This window comes from Agrilus planipennis, unplaced genomic scaffold (assembly GCF_000699045.2).
Source record: "Agrilus planipennis isolate EAB-ADULT unplaced genomic scaffold, Apla_2.0 scaffold270, whole genome shotgun sequence".
NCBI classification, from domain to species: domain Eukaryota; kingdom Metazoa; phylum Arthropoda; class Insecta; order Coleoptera; family Buprestidae; genus Agrilus; species Agrilus planipennis.
In genome coordinates this window covers 269,001-287,892 of record NW_020439001.1, presented here as the reverse complement: position 1 = coordinate 287,892, position 18,892 = coordinate 269,001, and the positions used below count along the sequence as shown (strand labels likewise).

General features: G+C 28.6%; 4 protein-coding genes across 5 annotated transcripts in view; 3 read left to right on the top strand and 1 right to left on the bottom strand.

Moving 5' to 3' along the window:
* The window catches only part of LOC112904837, a 5,122-nt gene extending 3,330 nt beyond the window's left edge, over positions 1-1,792 (top strand). The window contains exon 7 of the mRNA XM_025975903.1: positions 1,775-1,792. Coding sequence (XP_025831688.1) covers positions 1,775-1,792 — 18 coding nt within the window. The remainder of the gene's footprint in view (positions 1-1,774) is intronic.
* A 1,180-nt stretch (positions 1,793-2,972) lies between these two features.
* Positions 2,973-4,061, top strand: LOC112904839 (arginine--tRNA ligase, cytoplasmic-like). Its single transcript, XM_025975906.1, has one exon. The coding sequence runs from the start codon at positions 2,994-2,996 to the stop codon at positions 4,035-4,037; it is 1,044 nt and encodes a 347-aa protein (XP_025831691.1). The 5' UTR covers positions 2,973-2,993; the 3' UTR covers positions 4,038-4,061.
* A 467-nt stretch (positions 4,062-4,528) lies between these two features.
* LOC108741400 (transmembrane protein 209) lies at positions 4,529-7,379 on the top strand. Of its 2 annotated transcripts, none has more exons than XM_018476209.2 (10): positions 4,529-4,689; positions 4,744-4,890; positions 4,966-5,150; positions 5,206-5,340; positions 5,386-5,685; positions 5,771-5,904; positions 6,212-6,538; positions 6,712-6,924; positions 6,977-7,106; positions 7,247-7,379. In XM_018476209.2, the coding sequence occupies exons 1-9, from the start codon at positions 4,649-4,651 to the stop codon at positions 7,103-7,105; spliced, it is 1,611 nt and encodes a 536-aa protein (XP_018331711.1). In that variant the 5' UTR covers positions 4,529-4,648; the 3' UTR covers position 7,106; positions 7,247-7,379. The 2 variants fall into 2 exon arrangements, with proteins under 2 accessions (XP_018331711.1, XP_018331712.1); XM_018476210.2 differs by having other exon boundaries at positions 4,530-4,689; positions 5,398-5,685.
* Positions 7,380-9,412: 2,033 nt separating this feature from the next.
* Positions 9,413-17,557, bottom strand: LOC108741401 (putative phosphatidate phosphatase). Its single transcript, XM_018476211.1, has 6 exons — positions 17,187-17,557; positions 13,795-13,946; positions 10,852-11,159; positions 10,595-10,652; positions 10,216-10,392; positions 9,413-9,879 (listed from the first exon to the last, which is right to left on the bottom strand). The coding sequence occupies exons 1-6, from the start codon at positions 17,254-17,256 to the stop codon at positions 9,772-9,774; spliced, it is 873 nt and encodes a 290-aa protein (XP_018331713.1). The 5' UTR covers positions 17,257-17,557; the 3' UTR covers positions 9,413-9,771.
* Between the last annotated feature and the right edge of the window lie 1,335 nt (positions 17,558-18,892).

The window sequence follows — 18,892 nt, the reverse complement described above, 5'->3', positions numbered from 1 at the left end:
TTTATATGACTGTACATTATACATTTATTTTAATAATTGTACTTATACGTATTTGAAAATATAAAATACAAATATAGAAACAATAAAACAAAAAATCCGATGTACGCAACAAATTGAAAATATTTTTAAAAAAATTGAAGCCTAAGTACATAATAGAAATAATAATATACTTTCTAGGTTTTTCATCGTCGACGGTAGTTTTTGCTAATAGTTAAACATTAAACAAAGAATGAGCGCACACATGTACAAGTATATTAAAGTGTATCGGTTATAGTCGTGTATAATGTGTGTGATGACGACAAACTACGCTCAACAGTTCTAATTTCCGTTTCTACTTCAATAAGTATCTGCAAATGTGTATTTAGTATCATTTATATGCGTAAATGTAGTATATTTTGTATGTATGTGAGTTAGAGCTTGCGATAAAGCAGTTTTGAAAGGAAATACTGCTACGTTTTGCAAATAGGCAAAATACTAAGAAATACCTGCAGAAATGGTAATTTTCACTGTTCATACTTGAGTATCACTTACTTTCGACGAATGATTTGTTGAAACGACATGTTTATTTCTGCGTGCCATAAAGTAAAATTTCTATATGTAGTCGGTCCAAATTATTCATAATAATATTATTTTCGGATACTAGCCAATCGACACTCCGTAAACTGGTGAACTGTTTAAAGTTCGTACGAGAATAACATAGGAGAACAAGTCACTATTAACCTTGGAATTCCTTTTCTGTATTTGTTATTGTTTATTGCTATTTTGATTCTTTTTATGAGCGATCATCGCGGAATAATCGGAAAGTAAAGAAAAAGTTAATAAAGGAAGGACGAAAACTTTCACCGTCATGTGTAATACTTAAGAAATAGATCGATTAACACCAAAAGTTATTTCAGCGGCAAAATTATTTTAAACAAATCCTTTAAATATCTACCTTTCTACCTACTCGTCAATATATAAATGAATTATTTCCTTTTCGATTAATTAAACTAAGAAAATTAAGTGTTCTGAGGTGAAATATTGAGATAACCCTAGTGTTAATAATAAATAAAAACTGTTACCATTATTATAGCATAATCATGAATTTGCCCGTCAGTCTCAAACTAAGTATAAAATACTAACGGATTATTTGGTCCCTACGTAATTAAATCAGATAATTAAAAAAAAATGGAATTTTATTAGCTGTCTGCGTTCCTCAAATATAATAAAAGTACCTAAAAGATAAAAAGTGTTGTATGTTGTTTACTAGAAACATTAAAAATGTAAAATGATGTAACTTCATACTTTCAAAAATAAGTTTTGTTACTCGGAGTCAGTATAAATGTGTACTAATTTTAATGAATCATTCTGGTTGTGTTTTCCTTAGGGTTTTATTAAGTCATGACTATATCAAATATAACATGACACGCGCATAATAATTATTGGATTATTTTGTATTTAACAAATTTGTTATACAAGGGCAAATCTACATAGTTTTGTTTATAAAATCACCCTCCCCCTAGGTTAAATACAATATTTTTTACTAAAAGGAAAAAGGATAGGTAACAAAAATGATACAATAGCATACCTATCCGCATTTTAGTTGAATAAATATTAAAACGTGTTATCTAATCGCATTTTTCACAAAATAATTTGCGTAGATATAAATTCACTTTCGAACGTTAACAATTTTTTTTCAATAATTTGAAAGTATAATTGTGTAGTAGTTTCATAATTTACTGTAATAATAATTCAGTAAAAACAGTATAAGTTTATTACTAAATAATTTTTGCAGATTTTAGACTGGGTGTAATAAAATTAATAATGTGATAAGATTATACATACGTTTTATTAAATTTGAAAAAAAGACATAGACTAAAGATTAAACAATAAGTGAACGTTTTTATGAAATTATTTTCTACATCACGAATTGTTTTCGGAACAGGCCAAAGTACATTTAATATAATGCTAATAGATCTTAAAATAATTTGGTTTAGAGAAACAATTGACTTTTTTATTGTTTTTTGGAAATCCTTTCGACAAAAAAAATGTGTAATTTCTATTTTCGGTAAACTTTATAGAAAATGTTAAATGCTTCGCAAAAGCTCCTAATATATATTTAAAATTAATAATCAATTATAAAACATTTTATGCGTTCATGTTTTTCAAGTATCAGCTTATAATATTCGTACGTACTGACCTAGTTTTTGAATCAATTTCATTATTACCGATTACTATGGTAATCAGAATGATATTTAGAAAAACTAATGGTTAAAGAGTAAATTGAAAACAAATCTACAAAACAAGCAAAATGGAAATTTAATCGCGATTGTTAAATTAAATGGTCAAATTGTATTTATTGCTGTACTTCATTTTTTATTCGCACATAAAGCATGTTTGTCATATAAAAGAAACTATTAAGCATTACTTATTGCCTTTTTATTGTAATGCACAACTGCAAAACATTTGTAGTTCAAGTGAATCATTTTTTATCGGAATTAGGTGCACTTATTATACTTATAACAAATTTTAGGGGCTGATAATTAAAATAAGCATTACACGTTCTTTTTATAAATAAATACCGTTTAATTTTTTTATTTTTAAATTCTTTAGTTTACTCAATATTCTATCAACTAATTGGCATTTAAATTTTATAACGTGCATGAAAAATAATCCGCATATTATGAAATTTATTTAATTACTTTGTCAAGATTATTGAAACTAAAATTAATGAGAATGAATATAATTTATTCAACATAAATGTAAATGTACGTATNTAATGTATAAAAAAAGAAACAACTTATCCCTACTAATTATTCTTAAGAATATATTTTTTACTAAACATTCTGAAATACATAGCAAAATTTATTTATTTCTTTATTAACCAGTATTACAACTGAAGAACTTAATACAATGGTAATTCGTACAGAGGTATTGTAATATCTATGTAGGTTTTTAGTATCTTACTAAATAAGAAATTATAAAACTAAGAACACTGTAACTTTTACACACTCATGTATTTATTTCTTTTAGAATTTCAGAAAATTTATGATCGTTTAGATATTAAGTTAACAGAAATGGGCGAATCGTTTTATCAGACACATATGGAAGATGTAGTTAAATTATTAGAAAACAAAGGTCTTCTAGAAAACGATAATGGTCGCAAAATAATGTGGGGCGACAAGGAAATTCCCATGACTATAGTTAAATCAGATGGGGGATTTACCTACGACACTTCTGATATGGCAACGATTAAGTATCGTATTGATGAATTGAATGGCGACTGGCTTATTTATCTCACCGACGCTGGTCAAGCAACACATTTTCAACTCCTTTTTAAATGTGCCGAAAATGCAGGATTTTTTGATAAAAAGAAAGTCAGACTTGATCATGTTACTTTTGGCGTAGTTTTAGGAGAAGATAGGAAAAAATTTAAAACGCGATCGGGGGACACTGTAAAATTAATAGACCTATTGGACGAAGGATTAAAAAGAGCTCTTGATAAGCTGAAGGAGAAAGAGAGAGATAAGGTTTTAACTCCAGAGGAATTAAAGCAAGCCCAAGAAGCAGTGGCTTACGGCTGTATAAAATACGCTGATTTATCCCACAACAGAAATCATGAATATGTCTTCTCATTTGATAAAATGTTAGAAGATAAGGGTAATACAGCGGTGTATTTGTTATACGCTTACACTCGTATTAGATCAATAGCGAGGAACGCTAATATTGATTCGGAAAAAATGAAGGAGCTCATTGAAAAGCACAATGTTTCTTTAGATCACGAAAAAGAATGGAAGTTAGGGAAGGTTCTACTTCGTTTTCCTGATGTACTTTTTAAAATTACTGAAGACTTATGTTTACATCATCTTTGCGAATACTTGTACGAAATATCGTGTGCTTTTACTGAATTTTATGACTCTTGTTATTGTATTGAAAAGGATAGCTCTGGAGACATTGTTAAAGTTAACGTGGGAAGAATTTTGCTTACTGAAGTAACAGCTCTTATTATGGCAAAATGCTTCGATATATTGGGTGTAAAACCTGTTTCAAAGATGTGAATAATAACAAGATGCTTTTCCCTATCATGATTATTTATTTTATACCACGCTACAGTTATTAAAAATGTAAATTTATTAAAGTGTGAAAGCATTTTGAATTTGTTTAACATCTTGAAAAATAAATCAATCACAAAGTAACGAGCCATGTGTTTAGCCGCCCCGTAGTAGTAGGCGTAGAATGTGGAGACCATTAACTTGATATTTTTGCTAATTTCTTAACTTGGGGGAAACACAGGAGCTACTTAGCATACCCCTAGGATGATATAGTAAAAATTGTCAAGTAGGAATTTTAGTTGATTATATTGAACCACTTTTGATTATTCCGTATTTTATATCAGATTTTATTGATATGGTTGTAGTAAGCACGCCAATTAGATATTCCCACCAAATATTTAAAATTTGAACAAGTTTAGGGTATTTAGTTTAAGGTAGTGGTATATTAAACGGAAACATGTCGAATGCCACAGAGAAGCCGAAACAACAAGTTTAGTTATTTTTCTTATCTATGGATATTTTTTGAGGTTATTAATTTAAATCGCGTTCTCTCTGCAAGGGTGAATTCTTATTAAATTATAAATAACAAGTTTATTCATACTTTTGAATACTGTATAATGACCTACAGAAGATATGCCGTTAGAACACCTACTAAGAGGTTTGTGTATTTATCATTGGTTACTTAGTAAATAAATAATATTTCTTCAAACAGGGAAACGAGTAGTATAAGTAAAAGAGCAGAGTTTTCCCCTGCTTTAAGCAAGATATTCCAAGAAAGCGAAAGACAGAGAAAAATACAGAAGTGTATTACATGGGGAACAATAAACACATGCATTCTTCTTCTAATTTTATTTGATTTGTAAGTTGCCATATAACCACTATATTATTCATTTTATTATTATTTTTTAATTTACATTTCTACTGTTTTTTGCAGAGCATTTACTTGCACATTACATGCTTCCTACATACAAACCATAGAATATTTCTTGAGTGGTATTTTAAGTCTCAACATTCTATATTATATCATTTGTTGCCCAGGAGTAGTCTTTAAATACGAAACCTTGGATGTTCCCCCAGTGGAATCACCAAAGAAACAATCACCTGAGCAACTAATTCCACGTATGTTACTTTTCTAAATATTAATTTAAGAAACTTCATTTTACTTTTTCAACAGCAAGTAATACTGTAACATCTTTCCATGCATCAAAAGATAGTTCTCCAAATTTTTCCATTTTAAGAAGAACACCAACGTCATCTTTCTCTAGCACACCCATTAATTTATCAGCTGCAAGTTGGAGATCAACACCAGGTAAACAGCTTTAAAAGAAAAACCAAATAAAACATATTGTTGAAGAATATATTTTAGGTTCAATGTATTCCCCTTTTCGACAAAATAAATCACAAGAAGAGAGGCTATCAGCAGATAATCTTCTTCTTCCTAATACCTCAGACATTGAAAATATAAGTGATTCTCAGTCACTTAATCAATATTTAAGCACTTATGAAGAATATGATAAATTAAGTAATATTAGCAAACCTGCCGAGCCCACAAATAGTTTACTTAATTCATTTTGGAATTATCCTGGTATGAAATCTGGGAATGATGTTTCACCTTTGTTTAAGAGGACTCAATATCAACTCTCTTTTATGCCAGGTAATTAATTGTAACTAGTACTAATATTAGTATAATAATAAGAATAATAATAATCATTTTGTAGTTACAATTATCTAATTTTTAGTTTCTTCAAGTAGTCCTGGTGCTAATTCTGATGACAGAGGATCACCTAAAGTATCATTGCAAAGCTTAGAGGTTTGGAAGCAAATAAATGTCGATCCACATATGTTAACTAGATGGACAGGTAATCTTAGATCGGTAAGTTATTGATTGTTTAATAAACAATTATGTGATTAAAACAATTTTTTGGAAACGTTTAGCAGTAATAATTTTACAGTTTGCCCCAAAATTAATTTGTAGAAAGCTTATAAGTCAAATAGAAAAGTTATCTGTGGTTTTTGATTAATTTAAGAAAACAAAGAAATATAAAACTATCATCCAAGTCCTAATCATTTAAAAATATTCCTATTGTAAAAAATTTATGATTCTTTTCCATTGTAAATAAATGATATTACAATGCCCACATTATTGGAAATCATATATGTTTCAATTTAAAATATTTCAGTGGATTTCAAAAACAATTCTCGAACGTATCATGAGAGAAATAAATTTGACGAATGAAAAACTAGAACAAAACGGACTGGGAGATGTTTGCATTGGTCGTGCAAGTTTGGAAACTTTACGAAAAAATTCACAAACTCCTGCTGTGTTACAATTCGCCCCAACACTTCCTACCCTTGTGCCATTTCTAGAAGTAACGTCAAATCAAGAGTACCTTATAAAACGCATACGAGATCTAACTAAAGGGGGCAGTATGAGCGAATTCAAATGGAACGGAGGATGCAGCTTTAAAGGAAAACAATGGGACGATTCGTTACCTACAGATGCTCAGGTAAGATACATACTTAAATATAATAACTAACAAACAAAATGAATTAACTGAACTAAAAGACCAATTACAGTAATTTCAGAATTTATTTAATATTATTGCTTTCGTGTTTTTGAAATTCTGTTATCGCTGAACAGTATTTATTCGTTTAATTAAAGTTTTATATGCTTTTTTAGATAATTATGCATCTTTTTGTGTCTTATATGGACGCTCAATTAATTCCTTTGCCCAACAAGCCTGACGCAAAACCTTTCAGTAGCAGTCATTTTATTAAATCAACCGAAAGAACTGTTGAACTTACTTCAAATACCATAGCACTTCGGGAATTTATGACTAAACCCCCACATTACCAGGTGATTATTGGGGATAAAGTGTACGAAGTTTCCAAGGTAAATTTTCCTAATTTGAATAGCGATCTTATCTAAGTACTTCTTATTTTAGGGATACAACAATTTGTTTCATTCCATTTTGTTATTTTTGTACTATGTGAATGCAAAAGAAGATGGTATGTTAGGCAGTGTTAATCTAGGACGATCAGGACTTAACATATTGTGGATTATTCAAAGTTGATGTAAGATATTTTTTGTTTAATGATAATATAATGAGACTGTAACTTTATTAATTCGTATTTTTAAAAAAGCACACCTTTTCATCGATAAGGTAACTTCTTAAAGTTCTATAATATAATAATTTCCTTTTTATTTATTTTAGAACGAAAATGTGCTTCCTTCCCCAGTTGCTTATCATACATAAAGGTTAGTAATTTTCTGTATTAGTACCTTTATGGATTGAATTATAAATACTTTTACATGTAAGTTTTGATATTATAACTAAATGAAATTTACAAATTTCGTTCTAAATCGAAATGAATGGTATAAAGGTATATAAAAAAGACAAGCAGTGCCAAGACGTCTAAGATAGGAATAAACTGGAAAGAAAAAGGTTTAGACTAGAAAACTTTTAGTTAAAAATGCAAGACATACAAACAGATCTATTGCATTTGGAGATATACCAAATGTTTAGCTCAATACAGGAAGGATGATGGAAGGTTACTTCCAACTGTTTTTTTTTTTTTTTAATAAGGATTTAAACTTTAATTTAAAAAATACTAAAGTAAAATATATTGCTTTTTATTAGGTTTCAGTAGAAAGATTTACAACTATCACAAGTGCCATTAAAGCTGTCTAATACGTTTTCCAATACAATAAATGAAGCTTTTCGTATAAATACCACATTCATACATTTCAGCTCCGTAACTAATTTATACAGATATAGGAGCTTAAATATCAATTATTATTGCAATCAAGTTAAACATTAATAAAAATTCGATATTTATGATTTCGTTCTTGGAAAAGTTCAACAAATATAGATTCGGAAAATTCAAATATCATCTACCTTTTTGTAGTTTGAACTAAAGCAGATAGCCGAGATAAAGAAATGGTACACGTCGTTGTAAATTTTCAACGAAAAAATAAATATCAAATTTAAATTGTTAAATACATATCCAATAAAATTGAGCAGAAGTATTGAAACAGTTTGCAACATTTTGATAAGTTAAAATCACATTTACTAAAACCGCCAGTTTTGCTCTAATGCTTCGGTTTTAAAAACTAAATATGGTGCAAACTATCTAATTAAATTAGTCAGTCTAGTACAAGAAGCAAACACTATTTATATAATACTATATACCACCACCTTTTATAATAAGGGTAACATTTTTATTAATACAATAAATGTGTAATATTTGTAGGCCGTCAATTAAAATTAAAAGAAAAAAAAACGGTAGGGCAGTGTTACAAAGTGGCCCCTCTTAAAAAGCCATTATAGGTAGAAGTTATGTGTTAGTAATTTAGGAAATAAAGCAATAGACATGGAGATCTAGACAGCGCAATTCGTATCTTGGTAAAGTTATGTAAGTCTTTAATGCTTTACAATATTAATTATCTGGTCACTTTTGACTTTTATCAAAATATTGGCACGTAGAGGAGATGAAGGTAAGGTATATAACATCTAATACAAAAATTGAAGACGAAAAAACTTGAATTCGCCTATTTTCAATATAAGGATAAGTCAGATAAGATGTGGTGTCATAGATGCGTGATGAAAATACCGGAGATAGAAAAGTTTATAAATGAAAAGGGAGGTAATGGAAGTCACTAAAGAAAAGGAGAGATAGAATAGTAGGATACTTTGTAAGACATGATGGGGTAATTACAGATGGGATGTTCTAGTTTAATTAGGTTCAGGATAGAAAGGGATGGGTTTTGTGATTAAAATACAATAGATGTAGAAACTGACTGCTTATCTATTAACTACTTTTTATGTGAATTCCGCTGTTCAGTCATCGTGCTTATGTATAAAGCTTATAATAGGTAACTTGTCTATGATTACTCTAATTAAAAACACTTGTGTTGATGTTAAACAAACAATATCAGCAGTCTTAAATTATTCAATCCTAAATTAAAACAGTAATATCCTATTGTCTTTGATATAACTTTCATTGTTTCTACATTATACATACATCTACAATTTCCTAAAATGCTTGTTTCGAGTTTCTGTTATCAGCCTTTTCTAATATTTTGCGACCAAATAATATTTCCATACTTTAGAAAGCAATTTTAAATTTTAATAGTGAAAGGTAAATATTGGTTTCTTATTCATACTCTAGGCCTTGTGCTAAATTCGGTTATTAAAATTCATTAAATTAGTTAATTAATTATTAAATAAAACATTTACAAATAAAAATATCTTCTTCAACATATATATATATATATGCATAGATCTTATACATAGAAATTTATTCATAATTTTTAACAATCGTCAAAAATAAAAAAAACAATCTTTCTCAGCGAGAAGAAAAAAAAATGTTGTTTAAAAATGAAATCTAAAGGGAATGTTAAAAATCAAGAACATAAACTACTAATAACATATATTAATTTATAAAATTTCTTCCTATCTCGTTATTAAGTAACTATCAATGTTGTACTTATGAAAGTCAAAATAGAAACATGTATTCCAATCAACTTCATAATTAGTTAACAGCTAGATATTGTCAAATCAAAACCAAGCGAAATTCACCTTATAATAAAAGAGTACAAGGGTAGTATAATACTTGTGTGTTTTAATATGAAGCAATTGGAATACACAAGTGTATTTTTTGGTCTTTTATAAATTTAACTATTGTCTATATAATAAATTATTACGATTAAAAAGTAGCTTAGGTAAGTGTATCACAATTAAACGTGCTGTGCACGACTCCCATTTACGTTTAGTTGACTTAGTTCGGAATCATAGTTAGTTTTGTAATATTTTTCCCTATCAAAAAGGGGCGAGACGTATCTTGTCTGAAAAAAAAAAGAATAATGGAGTTAGTTTTTACATTCACTAATTTTATTCAAAGTGTTGTACTAATAAAGAACAATAGCTTCTTTGTCAGTTATTTACGGAAACTATCAGGCATGGATCGCGATGTAGAACTTATTCGGTCACATCAGCACGCTAGATGCAATTTTGGTAACAGTTGGCAGTACATCGCTATCTATTGATATTTACTGCTTACTAAAGTATTTCAAATGCTAGGTATATTAATTCCTAAATAAAATTTTATAAATTCTATATCATCTTCGGTAGTTTAGACAGAAAATTTTTTGATTTAATTTTATCTTTCTTACTACACTTACTATTAAAATAGCTGTTAAAGCTCCCATCGTTAATCCCGCTAAAACATCACTCCAGTGATGTTTATAATCAGATATTCTGGTCATTCCTGTGTAAATTGCTGATGCGATTGCAAGGAATTGAAGCGTATGCTTTAGGAAGTGGGAACCTTCCCATGAAAATCTTGATTGCAAGTATATCTGGAAAAAATAATGTTAGTAATATAAAACGAATACACATCCCAAAAGTAATTTTTGATACTATTTAATAGAAAAATAATAAATACAATTACTTTTGTGTCAGGTTTAAATTAAAATGTAGATTATTAAAATCAAGAATTTGGGGTCTTATTTGAACAATATATCTCATTTTTTAATTTGATAAAAACCACAATATACTCACCGAAAAAAATACCATTGTGAACATGGAGAAACTGGAATGTCCCGAAGGAAAAGACAATCTAAGAGAAAATGTGGAAGAGCAAATGTGAGTTGTTATTGTTACATTAAAACAAAACAGGAAATCTTTAGTAAAAAAAGAGTTTTATAAAGACAAGAAAACGATCACTATACAAAAGATCACAATCAATTTTTGAAGATTAGAATAGATTTACTACATTATTTTTCCTTCTACTTACAGAAAACGTAAACATAAATTACCTCAGTTCCTTCATAATCCTTTTGTCGTTGATATACAAAGGATTTGTACATTTAAAGTCGGTATGGAATTTGTGCAAATTCTCAGGCAAAGAGCAATTGATATCGGGTACGCAGACGGTCAAAAAGTGGGGCCTTAAACGACCTACTGTGTATTTAAGAACGTCTGTGATGAGTTGTGAACAAAAACAACCAAACACAAAGACTGCCAACATAATATAAGCTCTCCATAACCAGTAAGGCAGTTGCTTTCCCACAAGTGCAACTCTTGTGTTATTATTCAAACTCGTAATGACTTCTGTTGTTATTATCTATCAAAGAAACTATAATTACATATATTTTGATTACGAAATGCATGTAAATGTCAGCAATAATTATTAATAGAATCGCCTATTATACATGCAGGCTATTTAGTTATTTTTATTTATTTATGAATGAAATAGTTGATTATTGTAATGTGGGTTCATTCATAGTATTATCGTAACACAAAACTAACAGGCGTACCAAATTAAAGCAATGCCTTTAACTATATATATGTAGAAGGACGCACCTAATTCGTCACCAAACCTTAGATAATACTTAATACTATTGTGATGTTTAATCGTAATTCTCTGCACAAATGAACACCTATTATTATAAGAATATGTACCCTTATAGAATAGCCTTTTACGATTGCTTAGATTGATATTGTCAAAGTAATATATGAAACTATGTTTTTCTTGAGTATTTATAAACTAAGATTATTTATTCCTTATTAACGATAAGCAATGTTAAATTTTCTAAATTTTGGTGAAAACCGCATCTAAATCGGTTAAGAAATAAACCAAAGGTTACTCTTTCATAATTCTTTTGAGTGGCGCCTAAAATTTAATTTATATTCCTTTAAGTACAGGTGTACTTATTTTGACCTAGTTTTTTATGCATCAGCAAGATGGCTACCGATGTAATAACCAATCAGATGCATCTCGCTGCATCGAGTCAGCTTATAACAATAAAAATTGCATATCTGAGTTAGTCACCTGCGATGCTATGGTGGGGTGTACTTCGCTGCAGTTTAGATAAAAATTACGTAAAAATTTGCAATCATTATTTTGTTTGATAAAATTACACTAAGTTGTCAGTAATAAATGAGTAATTGTTTTGAAATGTCTCTAAAAAGAACTATGTTCATTTAAAAATGATTGTTTAAAGTTTATATTGCAATCATGTACAGTATTTATAACAGGAAAACAATTATTTTCGGTTTAAACACTTAACATTGCAAGCTTATTATTTACGGTTTAAAAGGTAAATTGGTAATGCTTTTTAATGCCCGTTTTTATAAACTATTAAATTTGCTTCGTGAAAACTTGATGTCAAAAATAGTTTTAAATATCATAGACATCACTTCCGGACGAAAACTTTTAAAAATAAATTTGAACTTTAATTTTAAAATTTCGGCGTTGTCTGAAACAAAAATAATTTTGCTTCAATGTACGCGTTTGTATACGTATAATAAACGTTTTGTAAACTACACGTTATTTCTTGCCAAGTACAAGATGTCAACGTCTTTTTCGTATCGGCTTGAAAAAAGGGCACATAAAACAGAACTTTTCAAGGTATATGGCTTCTTCAACATGTTCTAATGTGTTTACGACACCATTAGAGTGCATACATTTAAATATTATCTTATTAATAAGGGGACACTTTGTTTGTTTTATGGGGAAGCGAATGAAATTTCTTTCGAATTAATCTTACTAAAACGAATTATCTGGCACGAAAATTAATTACATACATATGTATTATGCATCCTTTATTTATCTATGTAGAATAGGCAAAGAAAGCTACTCAAGATTGGTCACAATTTTTTTTCTAACTTTGGTTTAAGTATAACATAGAAATAAACACAAATTCGTATTTCTCATGAAAAATAGTAATAATTATAACTATTGACGTCCAAATTTTGATTATTAATTATCTAATTAACATACCTAATAGTTAAAAAAAATGGAATTTGATTATTATCTCATGTTCTTTTTACTGCGTGTGAAACTGAAAACAGTTTTTGCTTACAATCAATATGCTAAAACTGCTTGCTGATTATATTATATAACAAAAGTTGTGCTGAATTAGGGATTTCCTATTGACAGAGAGCACTGATTCGTAATTTTGTGCAAAAAAGTATTTTTACACTGTTATAGTAACAAAATGACATCTATACATATGTATACAGAAACACATTTTTTGACAAAAATTGTTCAGTCAAAGAATAAATTATACGTTATTTAGATTATTTAATAATATATAGTGGAAATGTTAATAGATATTTTAAACTGAATAGGAATAAAAGATGTAAATTGTTTAAAAGATGAGAAAAATTGACTGTTTGGCATTTTCTTTCGGGTAATTTTAAATTTAAATATTATAGAATACATTAATAAATAAGAATATAGCTATGTCTTATCTATTTAAAAATCACAATCTGCTGAATAAAAAAAGAAATGAGACCTAAATAGAACCCTTGTTAGAAAAAGATCGATATGGAGGTCAAATATGATTAATTAAACGAAATATTGGTCGATAAAGTACCCTACTTCGTGTTAAGGGCGTAGCTAATCCAATTCCTATTGTTTGTTTTGAAAGGGCAAATTCCATAAACTCAACAAAAAAGGGGAAATCAACGGGAACCCCTTTGATATTATAAAAACAAACGTTGAGAAATCTGTCATTAAGTTAAGAACGACGTCGTTTAAAAAACTATACTTCAATTTAGATTTTAAAACACTTTTTCGTTTTTAATTCCAAATATGCCTTTTACGATTTTATTATGTGTGTATTTGATGTATTTATATGGATTATGCGTATAGATAATAACTAAAAATACACATTTTTACGACGAAATTTTTTTAAAAGCAAAGATAACGAAAAAATTAGGTGTTACGAATTAAATGTTGTAAAAGTACATACCACCGCACTGGTAACTCCAACCCCGAAGATGTACAGATAAAAGCTGGGTACCGTTGACTTATGAAAAGGGTGCAATAATGTTTCATCATTACAGAAAAAGCCCCGATGAAAGGCTTCACCCCAAAGAAACAAGAATAATATCGGGAATCCAACTGGAAAAAAAAAGAGTTTTACTTATTATTTCGATGAAATATCAAACCGTATCATGAAATTCAAATTAGGACGCATCTGTATTCAGTTCTGGTATTGATATATTTTTAAAAATTTTAGTAAAACCTCATCAATAAAAACTATTGTTGAACTAATAAGTTCTGATGCTAAACTTGCACGGCTCAGCGTTTCGTAGCGTTTCTCTTTTGATGTACAACAGCAAAAATATTAAACAATATAAAGCGATAACGCATTATTACATTACCTTATGTGCAAACTAACTTCCGAAAACATTTCCCAATTTTATCATTACATGTTACACTTTTTTGTCAAACACTGATTTCATCATACATTGGGTAACAAATATGTAAATACTGAGTAATATGTTTACTCTTTTAGATTTCCGTATGTTATAAGCTCAATAACATTATGAAAAACTTTTTCTCATATGTAAAAAAAGTCCTACTTGGACCTAGAACAGTTTCGTATACTGTGTACATTTCGCCTTGTTAGGACAACTTCATCAGACTGTACGTGTTCTACGATATTACTAACAATTTCTTAAATAATTAAATTAAATTTCCGAAGTCTAACGAATGAATTTCTTCAATTTCTATGCAATTACTTCACTATTATACCTACGGAAATTCGCTTTTCTTTCAAAATTAGTTTATGTTAACGGTTTTTGTTATAATTTTTTAATACTACGTGTTTCCTAAAAGGTGATTATGTAAGCAAACGTGTCATCCTGTCTAAAACTAAAGTCATAAACGTACACATTTTTCCTGTGTTTGTAATATCTCGGAAGTGTAAAGTCAAGTCTAGAGTAGATAAGGTAAATGACCGTTTTCGATTAATTAAACTAAGAAAATTAAGTGTTCTGAGGTGAAATATTGAGATAACCCTAGTGTTAATAATAAATAAAAACTGTTACCATTATTATAGCATAATCATGAATTTGCCCGTCAGTCTCAAACTAAGTATAAAATACTAACGGATTATTTGGTCCCTACGTAATTAAATCAGATAATTAAAAAAAAATGGAATTTTATTAGCTGTCTGCGTTCCTCAAATATAATAAAAGTACCTAAAAGATAAAAAGTGTTGTATGTTGTTTACTAGAAACATTAAAAATGTAAAATGATGTAACTTCATACTTTCAAAAATAAGTTTTGTTACTCGGAGTCAGTATAAATGTGTACTAATTTTAATGAATCATTCTGGTTGTGTTTTCCTTAGGGTTTTATTAAGTCATGACTATATCAAATATAACATGACACGCGCATAATAATTATTGGATTATTTTGTATTTAACAAATTTGTTATACAAGGGCAAATCTACATAGTTTTGTTTATAAAATCACCCTCCCCCTAGGTTAAATACAATATTTTTTACTAAAAGGAAAAAGGATAGGTAACAAAAATGATACAATAGCATACCTATCCGCATTTTAGTTGAATAAATATTAAAACGTGTTATCTAATCGCATTTTTCACAAAATAATTTGCGTAGATATAAATTCACTTTCGAACGTTAACAATTTTTTTTCAATAATTTGAAAGTATAATTGTGTAGTAGTTTCATAATTTACTGTAATAATAATTCAGTAAAAACAGTATAAGTTTATTACTAAATAATTTTTGCAGATTTTAGACTGGGTGTAATAAAATTAATAATGTGATAAGATTATACATACGTTTTATTAAATTTGAAAAAAAGACATAGACTAAAGATTAAACAATAAGTGAACGTTTTTATGAAATTATTTTCTACATCACGAATTGTTTTCGGAACAGGCCAAAGTACATTTAATATAATGCTAATAGATCTTAAAATAATTTGGTTTAGAGAAACAATTGACTTTTTTATTGTTTTTTGGAAATCCTTTCGACAAAAAAAATGTGTAATTTCTATTTTCGGTAAACTTTATAGAAAATGTTAAATGCTTCGCAAAAGCTCCTAATATATATTTAAAATTAATAATCAATTATAAAACATTTTATGCGTTCATGTTTTTCAAGTATCAGCTTATAATATTCGTACGTACTGACCTAGTTTTTGAATCAATTTCATTATTACCGATTACTATGGTAATCAGAATGATATTTAGAAAAACTAATGGTTAAAGAGTAAATTGAAAACAAATCTACAAAACAAGCAAAATGGAAATTTAATCGCGATTGTTAAATTAAATGGTCAAATTGTATTTATTGCTGTACTTCATTTTTTATTCGCACATAAAGCATGTTTGTCATATAAAAGAAACTATTAAGCATTACTTATTGCCTTTTTATTGTAATGCACAACTGCAAAACATTTGTAGTTCAAGTGAATCATTTTTTATCGGAATTAGGTGCACTTATTATACTTATAACAAATTTTAGGGGCTGATAATTAAAATAAGCATTACACGTTCTTTTTATAAATAAATACCGTTTAATTTTTTTATTTTTAAATTCTTTAGTTTACTCAATATTCTATCAACTAATTGGCATTTAAATTTTATAACGTGCATGAAAAATAATCCGCATATTATGAAATTTATTTAATTACTTTGTCAAGATTATTGAAACTAAAATTAATGAGAATGAATATAATTTATTCAACATAAATGTAAATGTACGTATCTATATTATTTTATTAGTAAATAATAATGATTTGGAAGACTTTTTTTAGTAGAAGGTTTTAGTAAGATGCCTCTATGTAAACAATTGAGGCTGAATAATACTATATATCGAGATTATTACTGGCAAAAAGGTCCGGGGCGAAAAAAAACATCATTAGTAAGACTTTACCTGGAGTTACTGTTGACCGCGGGCGGATTCGCACCTAACCAGGTACAAAAACAGTATTTTTATAAACATGTGCTTCGTATTTCCAGCCTCAATATGTTTTTTTAGTTTTCGCGAATATGATATTGTTCAAATAGAGTACTCAATTCCTAGTATAATTCAAATTAGCTGCAATTTTTTGGCATTCATAAATTTTTGATTTTATTATTTATACATTTCGAAACACTATTTAAGTGCATAATTAACTAGATTTTTTTTTAAAGCATTTATTAATTTAAATTTTAAAAAATTAATCACCATAAAATCAAGTACAAATGCGAGACTGAGACCCTGTATTTTATTAAACTCTGCACCTTGCACATTGTTTAATGTTTAAGCACATTGATAAAAATAACACAACAATGTCAACAATTGACCATAACCTAATTTTTCATCAATGTGATGCCTACCTGCTGCCAGTAGTACTAAATCAATAAAAATTTTGGTCAGGGGCACATTAATGATTCTTGGATTTTCCATTTCTTCTCTGTTGATATTACCATTAAGCGAACAAATGCGCGTTTATTGTGATAAAAATACTCAAAACATCCCGCTTACGACATATCGTAATCCAAGCACAACACTCAACCAGCTGCAACGGCACATTGATCATTGATGCAGCGACCCTCTCATTCTTGATTCTTGAAGCACACCTGTGCGGTTGAAGTTACCGGATCTTTAATAGCACTGAAATGAACTTAGAATGTGAGTGCGCCTTGTTGACAGCCGTCACCGTTGTAAATGATTCAGAGTGTAATCACATTCTCGCAGTACGAACGCCCCACTATTATAATCGTGCTAGTGAACGGATTTTTATGCCATCTACAACCAAATATTTAAAAAGAAAGTTTAAGCGTATTTCAAATTACGCAGTATTTGTTTGTTTCTTATTTTTTTTAGATAATTACAATATTACAGTATCATTTAATATAATGTTCTATCTATTTATAAGCTGCGCAAAATAGGCACATGAAGTTTAATTTAAAGTAAGCAAATAAAAAGAAAAATAACTTTGGAAAACAAATTTCTTCACCTATTGAATGCCTGATACGCAATTTTTATTAAATGTACACTCTGTTGTTGGTAATAATAAGTGTTAAAAAAAATGTCTAAAAAGAAGTAAATTTGTTGAAAAGTTTTTGAGAGTAATGTGGCGTATTTTTACTATAGTAGGAGAAATAAAAATAGGAACCAAAATACTGTTGGCATATTACATTGAATTGTACCTACATTAAGGTATTTATTTATATCTTAAGCTTCTAATTATAACTACCCATTAGAAATTGCATGTTTAATAATAGAATTAGATCTTTAGTAATCACGTGCATGAAAGTCCGCGTTAGGAGACTAAAACTATTTATTACCGCCCGATTTTTGTTACGTACGAATTAGGGCCCTTGCAGGTAAACTCACTTTCTCAAGTAATTATCATTACGTTTATGCCAGTTTCATGACATGTCCATCCAAACAGAATGAAAACAAGCGTCCATGAGTCATAAAGTAGATTTAATTAGTCAGGTAATTTAAAATGCTGGTAGACAGACGTCGCGCTGGCGCAGCGAAGGAATCCCGAGCTCATCTCATCTCATCTGTTGATGTTTAATATGGGGTGAACATAATTAATAATTGGATATAAATACATTTTTTTACTAGGCAAAAACCTTTACCTTAATTAAATTTACATGTAAAAATTGTAAATGTATTTTTCGATAATATTGATTGAATATGTTACACTTTTCATTATTTCTTTTATCTATACACATTTTTCAAAAGGTATACGATAAGAAAATGTATTTACCACCAATTATGTCTGTTTTAGAAATCACGAGTATTTTGATAAACGAGTGTGCAAACCTGTTTAAACTTGATTTATATATTTAAGTATCATTAAAATATTTTTTTTACTTTCGCTTTGATTTTATTTGTGAAGATAAGTAACATATTACATATTTTTGGAAAGATTAAAAGTCAAGAATTAATTTAATGATTAAAAAAACCCTCGAAATATGACTTTTATTAATCTAAAAGAAAGCAAGAACTAAGTCTAACATCTTAATCTATTTTATTTCGAGTTATAGAAGTTTGATAGCATTACGTGATGATGAGGGCCTATTAA

Bases quoted from the DNA above. Each gene is read 5' to 3' on its own strand.
- LOC112904839 (XM_025975906.1), top strand. From the start codon at position 2,994: ATGTATTTATTTCTTTTAGAATTTCAGAAAATTTATGATCGTTTAGAT.
- LOC108741400 (XM_018476209.2), top strand. From the start codon at position 4,649: ATGACCTACAGAAGATATGCCGTTAGAACACCTACTAAGAG. The intron at 5,151-5,205 runs GTATGTTACTTT...CTTTTTCAACAG, and splicing joins ACCTGAGCAACTAATTCCAC to CAAGTAATACTGTAACATCT. The intron at 6,925-6,976 runs GTAAATTTTCCT...TTCTTATTTTAG, and splicing joins AAGTGTACGAAGTTTCCAAG to GGATACAACAATTTGTTTCA.
- LOC108741401 (XM_018476211.1), bottom strand. From the start codon at position 17,256: ATGGAAAATCCAAGAATCATTAATGTGCCCCTGACCAAAATTTTTATT. The intron at 13,947-17,186 runs GTAGGCATCACA...TTTTTTTTCCAG, and splicing joins TTTAGTACTACTGGCAGCAG to TTGGATTCCCGATATTATTC. The intron at 10,653-10,851 runs GTAATTTATGTT...ATTTTCTCTTAG, and splicing joins AGGATTATGAAGGAACTGAG to ATTGTCTTTTCCTTCGGGAC.